The 22112-nt window shown below is 38.9% G+C and overlaps 1 protein-coding gene across 7 annotated transcripts in view; it reads right to left on the bottom strand.

Moving 5' to 3' along the window:
* Nucleotides 1-21435, bottom strand: part of NPNT (nephronectin) — a 77379-nt gene extending 55944 nt beyond the window's left edge. Inside the window, exons 1-3 of one of the 7 annotated variants that reach the window (XM_033106102.1) lie at nucleotides 20765-21435; nucleotides 18440-18540; nucleotides 2359-2409 (exon numbers count right to left, since the gene is read on the bottom strand). In XM_033106102.1, coding sequence (XP_032961993.1) covers nucleotides 2359-2409; nucleotides 18440-18540; nucleotides 20765-20835 — 223 coding nt within the window. In that variant the 5' untranslated portion in view covers nucleotides 20836-21435. Of the gene's footprint in view, nucleotides 1-2358; nucleotides 2410-18400; nucleotides 18541-20764 lie in introns of all 7 variants that reach the window. The other 6 variants (XM_033106097.1, XM_033106100.1, XM_033106098.1 and 3 more) reach the window with 6 other exon arrangements.
* Between the last annotated feature and the right edge of the window lie 677 nt (nucleotides 21436-22112).

Below are 22112 nucleotides of genomic sequence, written 5' to 3'. Positions count from 1 at the left end.
CTGGGGCAGCTGCTAAGTGACTCCAGCCCACTGACTCCTTACAGTAATGCAGAGCTATTGATTTTTTAAATAGTCTGATATCTGCACTGGCAACTATTTGAAAAAAAAGTTCATTCTGTGAATGAAACTAAATTTACCTCTATGCTAGATCTGACCCATTAGCACCAGCTTATATACTCTGCAATATAAATTTGATTATGTAATTTCCCTGCTTAAAATCTTTACAATGTTCCTCTACAACTTCAGGATAAAGGTGAGTCTATTTAAGGTGACATCAAAAGCCTTGAACGAGTCAGCCCATCCCTACTTCTCCCATAGCATCTCTTATCAGATGCCCTTTAAACACCTACCCCAATTCTGGATTAAGGTTCTTACATTTTCTGGAATGTGCTCCTCACTCTGGCTTCTAATGTTTTAATGCATTTTTCCTATCTAGCCAGAGTGCCCTTCATTCGAATTACTCATCCCTCACAATTTAGCTGGGCCACTGGTCCATCACTTCTTATCTGGGATACACCCCCTGAGATATGCTCTTGTGATATCCTATCTCAAAACACACCTGTATCAAAATGTACCTCTCATCGGGTACTGTTACCAACTGTAGGCCTTCAGTGCTGACAGTCAATGACATGAATGCCTATAGCTTCATCTTATTGGTATGATGTCTGCAGTGGTTGGCCCAGGATCAATCAGGTAATAGCCCTCAATACATATCTACTGAATGAATGAATCACATGAACACCACTGACTGCATGAAATCTTCCTTTATCCTCTCCAGTTGGAAGTGATTCTTCCTCTGAACACCTCTTTATCCCTACTACCTCTTTCTAATTTTAGAATGCTAGAAGGAATGAGACAACCATCTTACCACATCAGTTCCTCTCAAGCAAGAGTCCATGTCTTATAAATCTTTGTATCTCTCCCAGCACCTAACTTAACTCCTTGCGTTTAGTAAGCTTTCATTAATTTGTCAAATAAATACACCATACTCTGAATGTAATTCTACAATTCTAGTTCCTTCAGTTCCTTTTCCTTTGATAAAAAGTACCAAAACCATACTCCTCTCTGAGGTCTGCAAATAAATATTATTAGAGGAGTGGGAAAGGAATGGTTCAGAAGCACAGACAGCTATCCAATGAAAGTTTTTATTTCAGAAATGAATAATTTGAGAAATTTCCTACTTCCAATTGATTATTTCCAAATGATGGGCAGAGTATGCTATACCATGAATACTAAGATGGACCCTAGTAGAACACTGTTCAGAGTTCACATATTGACCACACACTTTTATTAACAAACATTTATCAAGAACTGTTCTGCACGAGGCACTCAAGGCCAGCAACAATCTTGCAAAGTAGGCTCAAAGAGTAGGAAATCATGGCTCAGACAAGTTAAATATCTAGTATCTCATAGTTGGTAAGTGACAGGAACACTTCCTAAACCCAAATCTGCTAGTGACAAAGTCCACATTCTACTGTTTCTATAGCATTGCCTCCCTAACTCAGCCACAACTCTTCTAGTTAATTCTGTAACCGGTAGTAATTTTAAGATACATACACTTTGATTTTTTTTAAGTATCCCTGAAGAAATTCCCTTTTATTTCTAGAACTATCAATGTTGTTCCCAAATGTTATTATCAAAATCCTCTCTTCAAGACATTTTCTATGACATGTGATAGTATCTTCCACCTATCAGTTTAAAATATGTGTCTTCTTGGCACCAATTTCATTAAATAGAATTTCATATATTTCACCAAAATTTTCCACTTAAGTGTCATTAGGGTGATTTCTTAAGTGACATTATTGACTTCCAAAAATACTTTAAACAAGGAATCCTTTATGTATCAAAAGAATAGCATGAATACTCATAGGTACTATTATAAAACATCTTATATATTTTATACAATAAAAATATTTCTTACCTGAATTTTTCCATGGAGAATTAATGAATATGAGATACAATCCCCTCAGGTTAATGATAGGCTGGTGTTAGTAATTTCATTTGGTGGACTTTGTTTTATTTATTTATTTATTTTTTGCTTCTTTAAGTATTAAAAATATAAACTGTCCTTTAGGTTAGAATGGAGGTCAATTTATTAGATTCATAAAACAAGAGAAAGGAATTATAAACTGAAAGGGAAAAGTTTAATGTAAGAACTGAAATAAAATTAACTTAGTATAATTATGAACAGAATAAACACATCTCTAAGGAATATAGTTTTCCCCCAAAAAAAGGAACTCAAAAAACCACAACTAATGTTAGGTTGTATTGATTAATTCCGTGAAGTTACTAGTTTGAAGTTATGCCTTTTGAGACATATATTAGCCAAAATTATTTCAAGAAATATGTTCATCTAACCTTTGAGCTGGCACCTTATCCTGGCTATTCTCTGCCTTAAGACGTAGAAAGCTGCAAAACAAATGTCCAAAAAAAGAAATTCCAGATCTTTTCTCTGTAAGGAGGCTGGACTTGGGTATTTATCAACTTGTAACATTCCCGGAGACTTACACATATTCAACTTTCAGTGCTTTTCTGAAACAAAAAAAAAATCTAGGACATGTTTAAAATAGTAATATTTCAGTCACCATTTTGTCATTAAAAACATTTTGTAACAAAAATATTATCCAATAATTGAAGTTGTGCTATTCTTTCAGTCCAAATTCTAAATTAAAATATTTCAGACCTTTTGTGACACTGTACCTTCCAATCCAATTTTTCATTTTCAGAATATTAATTTTGGGTTCCAAGAGACAGTATCCTTTTATTTAAATGCATGTTGGACAAAATATCTGAAAAAAATTAAAACTTTTGATCAATTAGTAACCAGGGCTTGTAGTTTTTAAATTGATATATCTTGACTTACCTGTTTGTTATACACTGTGTGTTCCTTTTTCTCTCCAACTTTGGGGAGGAAATATTAAAGGTTTTTTTTTTTTTTCTTCCATAGCATTTTGTTCTTGCGTGGCTGCTCTGGTTGTCAATAGCAACAAGAATGACTGTGAAAGCTCAGCCATTTCACTTGAAGATACATGAATAACCCAGTCTAATGAAAGTAAACGGAAGAAACTTGAAACACTATTAACAATGGTCAGAATTTGACCAGCCAAGAAATCCTAGAGGTAAGGGAAGAGATGATTTTATTATTTCTCTTTTGGATTAATATCTTCCCTCACTAAAGCTTAAAATATTCACTTCAAGTTCCAATTTGTTTATTTATTTATTTAACTTAAAATTAGGTGAATCGAGGCTTCTTTTGGGTAATATCAGAAGAAAAAAAATCTAAGTCCAATTTCTAAGTCCAGTTTGACTCAAATAAAGTAGTAATTTAACTATCAATCGAGAATGATTGCTCAGTATATTTAAAGGCACACATTACATTTGCTTGTTAGAGATTACTTTTCATGTTGCTCAGGTTTATAAGAAATTTGTATTTTTTTATTGTTATTGTTGTTAACTTTAAAAGAACTCACCATATCTTGATGTTGATACATTTCTTAAAATAATGAAACATATCAGGTACAATCTAAGCAAAATGCTGAAAATAAATCAAAGCATAAACTGAAAACTAGATCACATGTTAAGGAAAGCCATTGTTTATGACATAAAGCATTGTTTATGTTCATACATAACCACTGTTTATGACAATGGTTATGTATGAGAAGGGGAAAATATAAAAGGATACCGTTTCTTTAATACTCTTTAATTGCCAATTTTAAATAATCTATTAAGAAAAATATATTAAATAAAGGTAAAACAACTCAATAAAGAATAGCAAACATCATTATTTTCTAACTAGTTACATTAGTACCAAGCAGCCAAACAGTTCTGTATAGTTTATTTTCATCTTATAATGTCTTAAAGTTGGGTCACATTTCTCCTACTTAACATAAATCAGCCTTAACATATATAGATTTAGTAAATGTTATATCAACACGTAGATCCATTAATAAGACTTCTAGCCTGAAATGTTAGCCAACGTCCCATATTTTAAAATTTGCACTTTAAAACTATACAAAACTGCATCTTAAATCAAAGCAATGTTAAACCTGGAATAGATTATTTCTGAGAAGTTTCTGGGGTCTATTCTCTACTGACATACAAGGAAATTTTCATAAGCAACCATCACCACTATTTTTGTGAAAGTTGCCACTATATATATATAGTGGTATAAATCTCTTGCTGAGAAGCACTAAAATAGGATTAATTTAGTAGCACATAACAGAGAAAAACCTATCCCATTTTCTCCTGATAATCTGTTTGTCTACTACCACTGTCACACAGCCACAGTAGTAAACACTCACAACGTTGCTGGCAAACCCACTCAGTGACAGTTTACAACTCCTGAACTCTCGTCTGGGATGTGCCCAAGAAGTGCTCCTCCACCTGAAGCTTCTCGGTGATACTATGCACGTTACTGAGGGTTCTCAGCGATATTGGGCATAGCTAAAAATAATAAGCACTCTGATGATTTTATGAAATTATAGCCAATATAAACCAGAGAAACCAAACTATTCAGGGATGACTCCTTCTTGCCTGTTAAACACAGGTTTATAGATTTGAAGTCAACCCAGGGCCTTGGACAGTGTTAAAGGAAATAAGGGATAAGAAACCCTAAGGAAATGAGCCCATTTATTATCCAATGGTATCCCTATCATCTGGTGTATAGTTTAATTTACTGTAAAAGATATTATAAAATGCCCAAATGTTAGGCCAATCATAAGCTTTGAAAAGAAATAATAAAATGCTTCAGACTAACATGACTGATGCAGTTACCACATGACCCAGACGGGGGTCACACAGCCTCTTAATCAATCATAGAGCAGAGCATGACACATGCACCTCCTATCAGGTGATAAAGGCCAGGTACATAAATGGAAGTGAAAGGTCCTCATGACACTGTACTTCAACCTCTCAAACCTAATCTTCAGGTAGAAAAAGTAGTAACTCTAAAAAGTTCTTCATACTCCAATCTTAAATTTCATGCTATATTTCTCATGGTCAAAAAATGTTGGTATCAGCCTGGCAAATGTTATTCATAGACAACTATTCAACTTTATACATTTGGAGCACCAACAGCCAGATCCCATAAATAGCATTCTGAGTGGGAATTTGGATGATCCCAACTTCCAATCCACTACTTTATAAGTATTAAAGCTGTAGAGTCCATCAGACTTTAACACAAGATCAGAGGACAGAACGTTTAGTAAATCTACAAATTATTTCTTCAGAATTTCATGTTTTCTTCCTTAGTTTAATTGGGAAGAAATTAAATTAATTTTTTTAATTTAATTGTTTCTTTGAAACAATTAAATTTGTTTCAAAAAACAATTGTGCCTTATTTAGAAAATGAAACTATACATAGGAATGTCATAATTCTTGGCTATACATAGACACAAAGATACAATAAATCTTTTAATTCATCAATGATTTTAAATTCAATCCAAGAGACAAAGGACCTTGAAATCACCATTATCTATGGGAAACACCATGAAATATGTATGTAATCATATGAGCTTGGGTAAATTTATCCAGGATAATCTATTACCACAGTAAATATACATGAGGTGTGATCAAAACATACATTGAATGTTTAAATAAAACAAATTATTATTACAGTAAAAGACACATTGCCATTAATCTCCCTGAAAATGCTCCCTCTCACTTCGAACACAATTGTCCCATCATTCTTGCCACTTTCTGAAGCAGTTCTGGAAGTCTTCTTTCATGAGTGTTTTTACTTCATCCCCTATCATGACAATGCTCCATGATACACATCGTTTCTGGTACAGCAATTTCTGTCAAATAAAAACATTATGGTGTGTTCTCATCCACCTTATTCACTGGATCTGGCACTGTACGACTTCTGGCTGTTCCCCAAAGTCAAAATGACCATGAAGGGTAAACGTTTTGAATCAATTCATGACATCCAGGCAACCACAACAGCGCAACTAAAGACACTCAAAAAAGAGGACTTCCAGAACTGCTTCAGAAAGTGGCAAAATCGATGGGGTAAGTGTGCTTGAAATGAGGGGGAGTATTTGAGAGGGATAAATGACAATGTGTTTTTTACTGTAATAATTTTTTTCATTCAAACATTCACCATATTGTTTGATCACACCTCATATAACATAAAATCAACTCTAAACACCTAAGTACATTTAAAAAATACAACTAAGGATAAGTTGCAATTTGTGTTTTTCTATTATTTGCTATTTGTTGGCATGCAAACATTTGACAGATAATTACCAAGTACCTACAAATTCATAACACTGAAATAAAATAGGAGGTACCAGGCTTTAGAAAAATATTTTGGGTGGCAGGAAGCTTATATTTGCAATGTCTATCCATGGAGTTAGTCTGTGTAAATTTAGCAACACACACCTTTGACCATTTAGGGATCTTTCATAGAACTCTGATTTATGAAAACAAGACTAAAGATTTTTGAAAAACAACATTGTTTTTGGCAAAGTAAGCCTAAATCCAGAAATTCCCAATTATTTCTTCCTTTGTGTACATTAGCATAAATTTAAACTGTGATCACATAGTTCCTAAAATTTCAGAATAAGTCAATGTCTACAAAAGGCAACTCTAACCTTTGTGATCTAATGATGTTATAATAGGAAGACAATGTCAGTTCTGGAGAATTTATACCATTAATGTATAGAATGGTTAAAGTGACCAAGTGAAATGTTCAGTTTTAAAATTTAGCTGACTCTAGATTATTCACATGCAAATCACCTATGACAAATCCTTAGTCTCCAAATGGCTTTCTCCTGACATCTAGCTCCTATCCAGGCTGTGTCCAGGCCTTACTTGCCGTGTTTCCCTGAAAATAAGACTAAGCCGGACAATCAGCTCTAATGCTTCCTTTGGAGCAAAAATTAATGACTCAGTCTTATTATATTATACTATATAAGACCTGTCTTACATTATAGTTAAATAAGACTGGGTCTTATATTAATTTTTGCTCCAAAAGATGCATTAGAGCTGATTGTCTGGCTAGGTCTCATTTTCGGGGAAACATGGTAAGTTAATGTACCGCAGGAAATGAGGGCTTCTAATTAAATATAACTAGGAAAAAAACATTTCTTCTCCCAAACTACTAAATTCTAAAGCTAAGAAAACTTTTTGATTATTCATAACTTTTTTCTTCCATGAGAGTTAAAAATGACAAGTTGACTTAACAGTGTTTCATCAGATTAAGTTTAAACTAAAATTTTTGAGATGTTCTAAGAATATGGAACGAACACATAGATATCTGCCACTATTTTACCACGCATAATAATAACACAGTAATACTTTATCATATCTGGGTTGACATGTATTCCTTTCTGCTGGCTTTATCAGGAATTTTATTAGGAATTCTATTATGATTATAATTCTCTAATTATGTAGTAGTAGTAACTAAATGATGAAATCAGAAAACTTAAAAAAAAGCTTTAGAGCATTAAAATGGAAATTTTCTTTTTATTTTACATTACTTAACTCTATACTTTGAAACACATCATCTTTTTAGCAACTAGGTGTACATTTTGCCACTAGTTTGCCCTGGCAGATTCCAAGGGTTGCACTGTCAATCACATTAGGCTGACGCTACCAGTAGTTTTCTAAGGCTGCAGTCAGTGATTACTATCACTTGGAAATTTTTTCAAGCCAAATTATCTTGGCTACACTTTATTGTCTTTGAAAACTGATTATTTATTTGTTCCCATGAAGAAGTGGAAGACCTTGGCCCCGCCGGTATAAACTCCTCAGCTCCCCGCCAGGTTGATACAGGGAGAGAGGCTAGATTCTTGGTCAGTGCTGATCTCTGAAGAGAAGCATTCAAAACCCCTTTTCCTGCTTCTCCCGAGGAGGTGGGGCACTTACTGGATTGGTGCCTTCTCAAGACACACATGGAGCTTTCTTGCTTTCTTTCTTTCTTTTGTTTGTTTTTTTTTGAGAGAAAGATTCTCCTAGGGCATGAGTGCATCAGGGTTTCAGGTTCCAGTGTTCCTAGGGGCTTCAAGAGTGGATGGAAATCAGCCTTTGCTCACAACCCAGTAAAAAAAGAGTGAAGTTTGGGTCTAGATGGGGGTACATAGAGGGTACTTACCACAAGCTCTGCTCTGAGTCTATTCAGACCTAAGTGGCTTCATAAGAGCAGCCCTCCATGAGTTTCAGGTGAACTAGGATAACAACTAAGGGTCACGTTGGCTCCTTTGCACACCTGTAACAATCAGGAGCTTGGGGAATAAGCTCTGGTCAAGATTTTGTTTTTGGGTTCACTGGCCCTTATTCCATGTAACAGCATGAGTAGGATAAATGATGCTTAGAAGCAATGCTTGGGCATCACCTCACATCCCAAGCATCACCTAGATGCTTGTGCATCACCTCATTTCCCAAGCCATAATTTGCATGAAAATGAATAAGAATATAGAGAACGGTGATGAACTTATACACTGATCTCTAATGAATACAAAAATAACTCATATAAAATTGATACGAAAAATTCTCCCACTGATTTCTTTGCAGAGCCTCCTTATGCTAGAGTCTAGGAGACACCTTATCTGCACTCCATTCATAATGCTGTACATACCAACTCCATCAACCAACTGATGATAACTGATCTTTAAAATATATGGGCTAATAAAAAGAGCAGAAACATATGGATTGGCCTTTAATAATACAGCAAACTTCAGGACACTGTTAGAGATACTAACGTGAAACTGACTTGTCTAACCTGGAATTGCCCATAAAGCCCTAAACAGTTCACCCATCACAGCAAGATATTCGGGGCTAGATCAAGCTGAGGCATCAGAAAGCTAAGCGCATAGTTAATGGTTCTTAAACTGCAGGCAGAATAGCTTTCCGTGAACTGCACATCTAGAGTAAGGGCTTCAGATAGGTCAGACGATCTTCTATGAAACAGCGTTACAAAACCAACACTGTTTTCATGGTAGAAGAGTTGATGTGGCCCTTCGGCTCCATCATTCATTCCCACTCTGTGAAGGACCACATGAAAGTCATCTTTCAGAATTCTATGTGGGGAAAAGCCATAATTTCTCCAAAAAAAAAAACGGGTTTGTTTTCTCCCTATAAACAACATGAATTCGATCAGCAATAACATTTCCCTTTTTCCTTTGCTTAGCAGCAGCTAAGAGCCAAATTACAAAATATATTTGGGATCCAATGGCTTATATATTTGCATTTTAATTACTCTCTTCCCAATGTCTTACCTTTTATTCTATCCTTTTCCCCCCTCCATCTCGCCCTTGTTAATTCTATTTCCCTATTTTATTGCATGCATTCCTGGAAGACACTTCACAGCATTCCCCACACAAGGTAGAACAAACAAATAAACCAATTATATTTATCTTTTAGGGTCTCTTCTAAGGAATCAAAATAAAAAGTGACTGAACAGGTTTCCATGTTGTAATATTATCCATGATTTAATCTTCTTTAAGTTACATATTTTAGATAAGAAAATTTATAAAAATAAAATGAAAGTTCAATGACTGCACTTAGATAAAAACAGAACATCCTTATAACTCTCCTACATCTAAATGTATATAACAGTGATAGTGAATCTGCAGAGATATTCACTGCAGCATATTTCAAAAAAAAATAATGAAACCATGTAAATGTACATAAGTAGGGGATTTTTAAATTAATTATGGTACAGCCATACAATGCCATACTACACAGCCATTTCCAAGAATGAGTCAGATTTACATGAACTGTTACGGTTCAGCTTCCAAAATGTAATATTCACTGAAAAAATAAACTAGAGCACAGTTCTTACTTTGTGCTATTATTTGAAGAACAAGGGAAATTTTGGAAATGCTTAGAAATCTCTGTAAAGATCAATAGGAAACAGTTCCTGGGGGTTGGAACTAAGTGTCAGGAAAGTAGGGAAGTTAGAAAGACTTACCTTTACTGCATTTTCTCTTTCTCAATCTGAGATTTTATTAAATGTTTTTACTTATGCATATATTTCCTATTTTTTAAACAAGACAATTTAAGTATAGAATTGGGACAAGGATCAGAATCACTAATGGCAAACGTATGCCCCTACAGTTTTAAAGTCACTTTCTAAAAGTATTTTAGTACAATATTTTAATATTTCCTGAAAATGTTTATATCAAAACAGGTGTCCCAAAAAACTTTATTCAGATATCAAAATTCGACATAATCCTCTCCAATAGACCATAGGTTTAGTAAAAAAAAAGCACACACTATATACAGAACTATAAAAATTATAGCTGACTTATTAAAGGTAATAAAAGGTCAATGAATAAAGCAATTCCTAAAAGAATGTGTGGATCTTTCTTAAAAGTAAAAAGGACTTCACATCCATAAAAAATGGACAGCTGATAGGCAGGAAGCCAGGTGGAAACCCCGGCAAATGGACAAACCTCACTCCATACTCCCAATATCAGCCAGTTGCCTCTGTCCAAGAGGAAGCAGATGAAACAAATGGGGACAGAGAATCCTTCACTGACTTGTCAGAGGGGTTTTAGGGAAAGAGTAGGGACCAGAGCATCCTAGAATCAGGCAACAGATCCGATTCTGGATATAGGGTTGCAATCAGCACTGCAATCCAGTCTTTCCCATTACTACTTACTACCAGGTAAGAAACCATTGGCCAGTTGGTCAAGATTACAAATGTATATGCCACTTGACCACATAGAAAGCATGATCTTGCAGAAATACTAAAACATGTGCAAAACAGTATTTTTTCAACGTATGTTCAAAGTTGCTCATGTCAGAACTGTTTGTATTAGTAAAAGATTGGAATCAATATAAATGTCCATCAATAAGAAACTGGTTAATAAATTATGGTATAGTCACACAATGGAAAACTATGAATCCATAAAAAGGTGAGCAGGCTCTTCATGTACTGGTAATAAAGAAAGCCTTTCAAGATGTATAGTTAAGAAAAAGCAAGGCAGAGAATGGTGTATATGTAGCGTGTTTCTCTGAAAATAAGAACTAGACGGACAACTAGCTCTAATGCATCTTTTGGAGCAAACATTAATATAAGACCCAGTCTTATTTTACTATAAGACCTGGTATAATATAATACAAAATATAATATAATATAATATAATATAATATAATATAATATAATATAATATAATATAATATAATATAACATAACATAATACCAGGTCTTATATTAAGTTTTGCTCCAAAAGACGCATTAGAGCTGATTGTTTGGCTAGGTCTTATTTTGGGGGAAACACGGTAGTATACTTTCATTTGTATAAAAAACATTGGAGAGGAGATATATAAGAATTTGCCCATAAGTATGTAAAGTATTTCTGAAAGGTGCACAAAAAATTGGCAACAGTCATTGCTCTGAGGAGAAAATGAATGCATTTTCTTTCTCTTACAATATATATATTTTAAAATATTTGAAACCTGCACAAAATTGGTGGGAAAGGGGCAAAAGTATCTGTGTATGGTCGGGGGGTGGAAGGATGAGGACTAGGCCATCAGATCCCCTCTCTCTTTCCCTTTCATCTCCCCCATGATGGAGGCCCAGCCCTGTGATGAATCTCTTCCATTACTCACTGAAGGATGCTGCATGGAACCACTCACCATCATTGGATTATCACTTTTAAAGCACGCAGCTGACTCAACTGACTCAAAAATGCATATAACATGAATTCGACAGATAAAAAGCACCATATAGAAATGCTGTCCATTGCAGTTGCTCTAATGGGAAAGGGGGAAAAAACACACATATATTTTTCAAAGCTCATCAGAAAGTTCCCAGTAGCAAACACAGTGTTGTTTCTGGGGCCAGAGTGTATTCTAGACACTAGTGTGTAAGTGTGCGTGCACTTTCAGGTATCCCCTGGGGTGGGTGGTTGAGGGCAGATCAAGCAGTTGGATTTACAGTGCTCCCTCTAATTGGCCTGACCTCCCAGCTTGAGAAGTATTAAAATTTCTAATCCTTAAATGTTACGAGAGGATCTTAGGAAATTAGTAGATCTTGATAGTATTATATGAAGATCAGTTCTAAAGGGGGAAAAGAATGAAGGAACAAAGTAACTTCTGTGAAACTTAACTTTCAAGACTACACATACTCAAAAACTACCTGTTTAAAAAGGTCAACCTTCTTCAACACTGATTTTCATTTGGAATCTGCATTCCAAGACCACTTGAAGTTAGCCAAAGTACAAGGTGTTCTTAAATAACCTTCCATAGAAAGTGGTGGTTGAATAAACTTAATCAAAAATGTCATTCCCTTACCAGAGGCAGGAGAAGTTGGGGAGCGGAGGGTGCAGGGGGAATTGGAGAAAGGCGGTCAAAAGGGACAAACTTCCAGTTATGAGATACAGAAGTACTAGGGATGTAATGTACAACATGATGACTAGTTAACACTGCTGTCTGATCCTAAGGCCTCTCATCACAGGAAACCATTTTTTTCTCTTTTGTATTTACTACATAAGATAATGGATGTTAATTAAAATTACTGTGGTAATCATTTCACAGTATATGTAAGTCAAATCATGCTGTACATTTTGAACTTATACAGTACTGTATATTAATTATATTTCCATAAAACTGGGGGGAAAAAAAGAATTACTGAAATTAAACTGAGGGGAAAAAACCCCAAGAACTTTACTTCCTCAGGATTTGGAGATTCAGGTTTAGGGCTGAAAACAGTTATACGATTTTTCCACCATCTTGCTTTTATTCCTACCTAAAACAAAACAAAACAAAACACCAAGATTCTGCATTCTCACTCCACAATGAGAGGAGAAAGCTAATAAACATGAAGCATGCTCAGCCCCACAAAGCTGGTCCCAGGACCTGCTGGCAGTCTTCAGCATAGCTCTGGGCAGTACGACCCACCTTGAAACTTCCAGTTACTCCTAGGGTGGATATCATTGCACAAGTATAAAACAGCTTCATCTATAAAATATGAATTTATGTTCAATGGAAGGTGCCATAGTTGTTGACTACAAATGGAAAGTCGTTCACTAGAAATAACCTTTTTGAGAGGGAACATTACGTATGGCCTTGAAAGCCAATGCCAGCATTTCTTATTTGAAAGAAAAGGTTCAAGATCTAAATAACCAAAGGTGTAATCTATATAATTTTGTGATGAGGGCCAGGAAGTCTATGGCCAGTGTAAGGAGTAAAAATTAATAAATCATGTTCCATTTACAAGGCTGAGTTTCAGAACCCAGATACAACTAAGGAATAAAACACGATATTTAAACATTTCATTTACTAAATCAAAATTCTCTGCTTAAACTAATAACCTTTTTCATTTGAAATACAGAAAGATTTAATTCAACAATTTGCTCATCATTCTTTCCAGGCGGCCACAATTAGACAGTAATATATATCATCCAACTAAAATTATTTGACAATTCCAAAATTGCTTCAGAATGAATTACTGTTTTTCAGTCCCTATTTTGCGCTAACCAGAAGTTTATCTAATGCTGATAAGAATCCAAAATTTCATTTTACATGGCAATTACATAGTTCTAGTCTTTACTAACTTCAGGAAGGGGTTGGGGGAAATGAGGTTTAGAGCTAATAAAGCAAAGTGAAACTTTAGGTATAGGTTTTACATCTTTCCAAAATCTCCAGAGAAACATAAAACATCTGAATTTTGCCTGGTGTTAAGTAAAAACTATGCAAAACCACCCAATTCACATAATTTCCTTCAGAAACCACAAACTGCTAACTGACAGCCGAAGAACTCAGAAACTGAATAGTTTTGTTGAAACCTGGAACTAGTTGTATTTTGTGTTTTTCTTTACACCTCTATAAAGTGCTTTTAAAGAAATTCTATTGTCAAAGCCACATATACAGCCAAATCTCCAAGAAAAACAGAAAGACAACCATATAGAAATACCATAGCTAGATCCTATATACTCTTTTCTACATCATGGAATCTTAGAAATCTGCTTGTAACATAAGAAAACTGCAGCTGAGAAATATTAAACAGCTAATCAGTTATAAAAGTTAGGGTTGAACTCAGGTGTCACCAATTGTCTAATGTTTTTTTCAGTTGAGAATTGGTTCCAAGGCATACACAGCTTTTTAAAATAAAATATACAAACCCTGAGAAATTTTCATTACAAAGATCTCCACTTGGTAGGAATAGAGAAATTGTTAAAAAAAATAATTAAAATGAAGCGTGCCATTAATACGATAGAAAGGTTAAGGAATAATTAAAGAACAAGAAACAAATCTTTTGTGACAATCTGAGAGATGAAGGTACTGTGTGGTATAAATATGTATCAGTGTGTTATGAACATACTAAGAAATTTTCACTTTACAATAAAGAGCCACATCAATAATTGATAAAGCCCAAGACAGTTAAAAAAATCAAATTTTGAAGTCTCAGTTTGCAGAGATCTGTTTATGAGTCAGGAATACAAAACAAAGAATCAAAGGACAGAAAGAAGGCAAGGATATGACCTCTAAAAGAACTATGAAAACACAACCTGCCTATTTCTGGAATAGGCCGTGCTTTCCCAGGCGGCCGGAATATTGGGATGGAGTGTTGGGTGCATAGGCAGGAAGCAGCAGGACATCTCCTATGCCTGTTTGGGTAGCATTTTTGATCCTTCCTTCCTCAGTCCCAGAGGCAAGGATGTGGCTGAATGTCGCTTTGTGGCTAGACACAGTGAGCCGGACCAAGGCTGAGCTTCTCCAAACAAGTCCATGAAAAGGGGGTAGTGAGTGAAAAATAAAATACAGCATGTTTTGCATAAATACATACATTGGACCCCATGAATATCAAGTCAAAACATCTCACATATACTCAACCAACTGGAACAGATACTCACCACAGGGTCTCTGCACTAGGGCACAAGAGCTGATCAATACCCAGAATAGTGAGTGTTGGGTCTCCCCAGCTTATATATCTTCTAAGGAATACACTAGGGAGTTCTGGGTATAAGTGGGAATAGCTTCCTTTGGTTTTGCTGTGCAGCTTTGAAGGAAAATTCCAAAGTGAATCATTCAGAAAAAAAAGAAGGACCAGGGCACTTTTGATAAGGAAGGGAGAAGTCTCCTCAAAGGAACTAACACTGAGCTTGTCTAAGGGTCAGAAAGGCAAAAACATTTTTCACATTCAATTTCCCAGAAGCTCTTTGGAATTTTTATAGGTAATCCATTACCAGATGTAACTGTTAAAGAACAACAAGGCATTTTTCTTGAATAAATATAGTGACAAAGGTTTTAATTTCACAAAAGCTTTCTTTAAAAATGAATCAGGAGTTTTGCATTTGTCTCTAACAAGCTTCCTTTGGTGCAGTTCTTCCCACTTTCAGCTGACCTCTCACCCTCGCATTCCTCTACCTGTTTATAGCAAAACAAAGACGGGGGCTCTGCGCTGACAAGAGACATTTGGACCATCTGAGATTCTGGAAAGATAAAACACACACTAGGACACATCCATCTTTGATCTCAATCTTACAACTTCGCTATCTACAATAGTAATGGTAAAAATCCATCTGGCCCTTTGTAATTTAAAGGCATTTGATTTTATTGCAACACAGAGAACCTGGGAACCCTTTTGGCAGTATACACACAAAATACAAATATCATGCCTAGAGAACAAAGAATCTGCTAGCATGGTAAGTCCATCCCACAACACTGTTTCAATAGCAGTAATCCTTTACATTTCTTTCATTTCACCAAACACATATGTAGCATTAACTCTGTGCCAGGAATAGTTTCAAGTGCTTTACATATAATAACTTATTTAAACCTCACATGATTATATTTGTGAAGTATTGAACTATTTTAGAGCTGAGAAAAATAAAGCACAGAGACTGAATGACTTGCTCAAGGTCACACAGCTAATAAGTGGTGGAATTTAAACCCAGACAGCCGTGCTCCAGAGTCCCCGTTCCCCTCCATCATGCTGCCGCTCAAACTTTCACCAAATCTAAATTAAGATAAACTGCGATTTGTGTAGGATCATCTTACACGTTTTTATAACGTTACTGTTTCAATAATTAACTCAGGCTGTGTTGCAGCTTCCTCAGATTTTTGAGGAATAGAAATAAGAAAAAGGTGAATACGATCGAATACTCCATTTGACCCCTTTCAATCTTTTGGGAACAAAATGAAGCTACAGAAAATGGTACAACAGCGTCCTATATTTGCTGGGAAAGCTACTGTGCACAAAGTGAAATGCGAGGAAATGGCTTCGATGTTTCAACTTTGTAGCCACTGAAACTTTGAAAAGCCTTTATACTCATCCAAGTTCGGAATTGACAAGCTGGTGTATACTCGAGAAGATCCAATGGCTTGGTAAAGAGGCACAGAACAGCAACTCGAGGTACTTTCTGGGGAATACCTCTAGGAGATAGAAGAGTTTCCCCCCCAGAATTCTTTGCGGGTGTCTGGCAGAGTGTGCATGCACGCCTCCGCCTCTGCCCACTGCTCTGGCACTCTGCCTTCAAGGGAGCTGCACTCCGCTGGGCTCAGGGCATTCTGCCAGCGCAGCCTTGTCCTGGGTGGGGTTGGGACACTATGCACACTCCAAAGCACTTCAACTTTCGCTTTGGGGGTGTCCTGCAAATTAAGGCAGCAAATAAGGAGGAATCGACCTCGTTTCCCCAAAAATAAGACCTAACAGGAAAATAAGGCGTAGCATGATTTTTCAGGATGACATCCCCTGAACATAAGCCCTAATGTGTCTTTTGGAGCAAAACTTAATACAAGACCTGGTCTTATTTTCGGGGAAACACGGTATCTCCATTCCTGCAAGGAAAGGACTCAGTTTTTTTATTTTGGAAAGGTGCATATGTTGGGCCAAGAGAAGGGTCCTCTCTTCACCCTTTGATTATCAAAGCCTGATTGCATTTCCAATCCCACACCTGTGGCGATCCGCTGTGCAACTACTTCTTACTGTGGTAACCTGGCAGAAGACTATATAGTCCACCAGCTACCACTCTTCTTTTTGACCATCTGCCGTTAAAAACAATGTTGAAGAGACTAACCAGTGGGGGCATATCAGCTTTGCCTAGGTCTTTTGTTTACTGGAAACTAGAGTTACCATTATCTTTCTTTATAATGGAATGCAATGGCCCAACTGTGCATACAGTCTGGCCCAGTGGCTTGCAGCTACCCTGTTTCCCTGAAAATAAGACCTAGCCGGACCATCAGCTCTAATGTGCCTTTTGGAGCAAAAATTAATATAAGACCCGGTCTTATTTTACTGTAATATAAGACCGGGTCTTTAATATAATATAATATTACATAATATAATATAATATAATACCAGGTCTTATATTAATTTTTGCTCCAAAAGATGCATTAGAACCGATGGTCCAGCTACATCTTATTTTCGGGGAAACATGGTAGACCAACATTAGTCCCCACTGCCTTCCCATCCCTAACAAGAGACTTCAGCCTGTATGGTGCAATTACAGAGTCAACCTGCCACTGTCACTCTCTCTCCTTCAGAAAGTTCAGGACAGACATGGCATGCAATTCTCAAAGACTAAAATAGCTGAGGGAACGCCTAACATTTTCCAACCTAAATTTACTCAACTCCTCACACCAGCAGCACAACTCTAAGGCAGGCTCCACCCCTTCCAGCTCCAGCCTTAGTAAATACCCTTTCTCTAGACCTCTAAGCTCTTTTCTCATTAGCAGTAAAACATTGGGATGTACCGAACCCAACTTAGTTCTCATCACTTCAACAGACCTGCCAACCTAGCACTGCCCAAGATGCCCCTGAACTTTACTTGACTTTTGTGGATTTTTTTTTTTTTTTTGGTAGGGGGAGTGAGATACAATTTTGAGATCCAGATAAAATTCTGGGCACAAATTTCTCAAATGTTTGTCATGTAGCTCTATTTTTCCCATAAAAATATCCATTTATGATCATGAAAAAAAATCAGTGTTCTGATTTGACACTTATTAAATGATTACTTATTGAACTTAAAAAGGATGTTTTTTCAAAAGTGTTGATTATACTGGGTGGTCCATTTAAAATCCAGTCGGACCACCTCACTGCAGAAAAACTTTTTTTTTTTTTTTTTTTTTTTTTTTTACAAATAGGCCACTTTACACAAACAGCTATGGTAAGGATTTTATAAGTGTTATAAGGTTCAGAGTTTATTTAGTGTAAATACAGTCTAGACTCATTATCTTACCCTCATCTCAGAGCCTGGAACAAAGAAAAGAGTGAGCTTGGGGAGAAAACAGGAGCTGGAGATACTGAGGACAAACGTTGAAATAAGCATCCTGGGAATAACAAAACTGACTCCTTACTATACAGGTGGCTCAGGTTGGAAAGAGGCAGAATAAGGAGCCAGGGACTGTACCTGAAAACTCCCATGTCAGAACACCACCACCAAGCCTTGCTTTTAATGAGCCCTCCCATGTGCAAAGTGAAGCTGTGAATGAGGGTGTAGAGCCTCACCTCCTAGGGAGCTAATGTCCCCAGGGTGATGATACTCACGCTGACACTGTCCCCAGGACCGACGAGCCCAGCCCCAGCAGCAGTCAATCCTCCCACCATAACGACAGAGGCCAACTGACGACACTATTTGCCTGGGCCACCTATGAAACAAAGAGATTCAAAATAAATAGAGATACTTTTGAAATTAAGAATAATTTCCTTCATTATTATTTTAGAAAACAATTTTAAATCACACCCAACAATTTTCTATGATCTCCTTCATGCCTGCAGAAATTTAAGAATAAAACACCTTCAGGGAAATCGTTCTGCTATGATCTAATTTCAATTTTCAGAGTTAAACATACACAAAACACACAGGAGTAGAGGAAAAAAGGGAGGGGAAGATCCTTTCTTAAATGGAAATAGCATCAGCTAAAACTAAGGTTTCTCAAGGCTGCCACTCACAGGGTGGTTTCTGAAGCTTGAAATAAAACAGATTCCTCAAAGACCCACACCTGTTACTGCGGGAAGACCAGTTTTCACCGATTCATCATAAACCAAAAAGTATTAAGACATGTCAAAGCAGAAAGAAAAAAAATTCTGCCATATATAAAAGGTAGATGTGGGACCAGGCAGAAAGAAGGGAGGTTCCTCAAAATCAAATAAAACAGAACTCTTTTCGAGATATGACTTTTGGCAGAAATAGTGCCCAGAAAAAATGTACTAGAAAAAGAAATCTAAATAAAACCAAGGAGAGTTTAAAGTGCAGCTAACATCTCAAGTGTCTTTGTGGCTTGAAACTTTCCTGCATCAACAATTCATGTTATCTTCTTCTCTAATGTAAACAAGGACTAAAGAAAGTATTCAATTTCAGGATACCTATTTATCCACCAGATTCCACTTTGGCACCTTATTTGGTAAATCGTTTCCCTGTTTAGACACCTAAATGACTCTCCCCCGCCATCAATATATTAACTGGCTGTTTTAGACATCTTTTAAAAGCTACATTAAAATCTTATACATAATCATGTGATGTATTTCTTGTTGCAAATGTGCGTACAAGAAACGAACAACATACCCGAATGTGGGCAAAGAACCGCTTTTAAAAAGCTAAAATAGCCTCTGACAACTACCCAACTTTTCTTAAACTGTGTTAATCTTTTCAATTCCCCTTTCATTTATCTCCCCCTTATGCCCCCAAGTCCAAAGTACAAAATAACCCCGAACTTTTTATTTCCTTCGACCAGGTGGTAAACAAGCGGTCGCGCTTCACTGGCTCCCTTCCGTTCCCCTCCAGGTACAAGAAAGCCAATCAATCGTGGAATTGATTCGTTCCAAGATTGCAAGTAAAACAGGTGCGGCAGTCTTTAGGGCTGCGAAAGAGAAAATTGACGGGTGGGGGTCGCTGAAAGAGAGTGATTGGACAGTGGTGTGACCCAAGTGAAAATTTGTCGTGGCTGCTCGCGCGAGCGGCAGAGATCAGCGCTCGAGGCTAGTCTGGTCTGGAACTGCTCCGAGGTGGGATAACCCAGCACCCGAAACACACACATCCGGCGACTGGGGAGAGGGTGACACACCCACCCATCCACACACACCCCCCCAACAACAACACGAACACCAACACCACTAACCCACTCCACCCCTGGCGGCTGGGGAGAGGGCGCCGCGCGCCGCGGCTGGAGGACCCGCTGAGTGACAGCGGAGACGGAGCCTAGTTGTTGAAACCTGTCAGAGCACGCCGCAGTCAAGCTCGCCCGAGGTTTCGGGGCTGTGTGTGTGTGTGTGTGTGTGTGTGTGTGTGTGTGTGTGTATGCGCGCGCGCACACACACATACATATACACACATACACATACACGGAGCGTCCCCTCACCTCAGTTCTTATTTTGAGTCTTTCTCCGTCAAGAAAACCAAGTGTGGAGGCAAACAGGTTCTCCCTGGAAGCCCAGTGGCTCCCTCACCGCCACACTTGGTGTGAGCGGCCCTGACAGCACCAAGCCCGGATATTGCCACTGCCACCAGGAAGTTTCCCCACTGATGAGCCGTCTAAATCAAGAGCGAGAGATTCCCAGCCAAGGGCTGTCCCGTGCATCACCTACTCTTAGCGGCTGACCCGCACCCTCAGAACGGAGATGCTGGGATCTCCCTAGTCCCGGAGCTGGGAGCCGCGGTTAGGAGCCGCGGCTGGGTCCCCGTGCTCGGCCTCGGGCAGCCGCGGGTAGGGAGAGAGGCTCGACGGCTCTCCTCCTGCCGAGGCGATACGTACGGTGGCCCAGCTACTCTGCAGAGACGCCTCTGTGACCGCTCCACCGCGCCAGGATAGGGGACCCCCGGACTGTGGGAGATTCGCGAGGAAAAATAGAGGGAGCGCCTTGGGGACAACTCACCTCCCGTCGAACTCAGCGGCCGCCGGCAGGTAGAGCGAGGACCCCAGCACCAGCGCCAGGAGGAAATCCATGTCCGGAGGCGAGGTCCGGGGGGCGGTGAGGCTGCGCGGGGACCAGGCTGGGGTGCTGGGAGCGGAGGAGAGGAGCGCTCGCCTCCTCCGATCGCCGGAGAAGCTGCGACCGCCGCGGCTGCTGCTGCCACCCTCGCAGGAGAGCCGCGCGGCGCGCAACAGGAGCAGGTCTGCAGCGCGGCTCCGGGAGCCCCTCCGGCTCCCTCCCCGCGAGGGAGGTACTGCAGGGGGAGTCGCGCCGCCTGCAGGGAGGGGCGGGGGGCGCGCGTGCGCTCCACTCGCTGCCCTCCTGGCCCGGGGCGAGGGGTGAGGGCTCCTGGCCCCTCGGCGGGAAGCTCGCGGGCGGGGGCGCTGCGGGGAAGACAGCGTCTCTTGGGGGCCAGCCAAGCCCGGCGAGCGCCAGGCTGGGAGGAACGTTGCAAGCCCGGCCCGGGCGCGGAAAGCAGGGTGCTCAGCAGGAAAGGGTAAGCGGGGAGGAAAGGGGCCCGGGGCGTAGGTGCGCTCCGCCAGTTCCGCCCTAACAGGTGGTGACCGCAGTGGTGAGCGGTACCTTTCACCGGAGGGTTGAGAAGCCCAAGACTGGAAAGCTTTATGTGGCTGGAGTGGAGCAGCGTCTGCATTTAGTGAAACCACAGCACGACTTGGACAAATCAGCAAAGGCAAACTCCGGGAGTTTGCTTCTCCCGCAGAGTTGGCAAAAGCATATTTTTTATTTTGCAACCAACCGAAAGAAATGTTTGGCTCTCCAATCGAGTTTTGAAGAAGAAAACGTGCAGACTGTTTTCGAGCTCTGCCAGCTCAACTCAGAGCACATTGGGAGAGCGACGGCAGCCCCTCTAGGGGCATGTGCCCACTGGAGGGGAGGGCTGTTACTACTTAGCAGTCTTATGGGGCCTGATCCTGAGGCGATGATTTAGAAACCATTTTAATCAATCATTGCTCTGTTGTGGCAGAGTAAAACGTATTGTACTAAAAGACTGTGTTCAAATGAGCGCGCGCAGTGATTATCCTAATATGAACGCTTAAAACATCAGTCCAATCGATTCACCCTTCTTTCCAAACCCTACTCCGAAAGACTCCCAAGGGCAATGATCTGCCATCTCCCACACCTCTCCGGCCCAATCTCCTATTCTCTTTCTTCCCCTAATCCGTGACCTCCTTGCCTTTCTTGCACTCTTGGCATACCCCTACCCTAGGGCCATTGACCGACTGTTACTTCTGCCTGGAGCTCACATTCTCACTTCCTTCAGTCTTTGCTCAAGGGCCACCTCTCTGAG

Source organism: Rhinolophus ferrumequinum, chromosome 5 (assembly GCF_004115265.2).
Source record: "Rhinolophus ferrumequinum isolate MPI-CBG mRhiFer1 chromosome 5, mRhiFer1_v1.p, whole genome shotgun sequence".
Lineage (NCBI taxonomy): Eukaryota > Metazoa > Chordata > Mammalia > Chiroptera > Rhinolophidae > Rhinolophus > Rhinolophus ferrumequinum.
The sequence above is the reverse complement of the archived record's forward strand: the minus strand, read 5'-3'. Positions and strand labels throughout refer to the sequence as shown.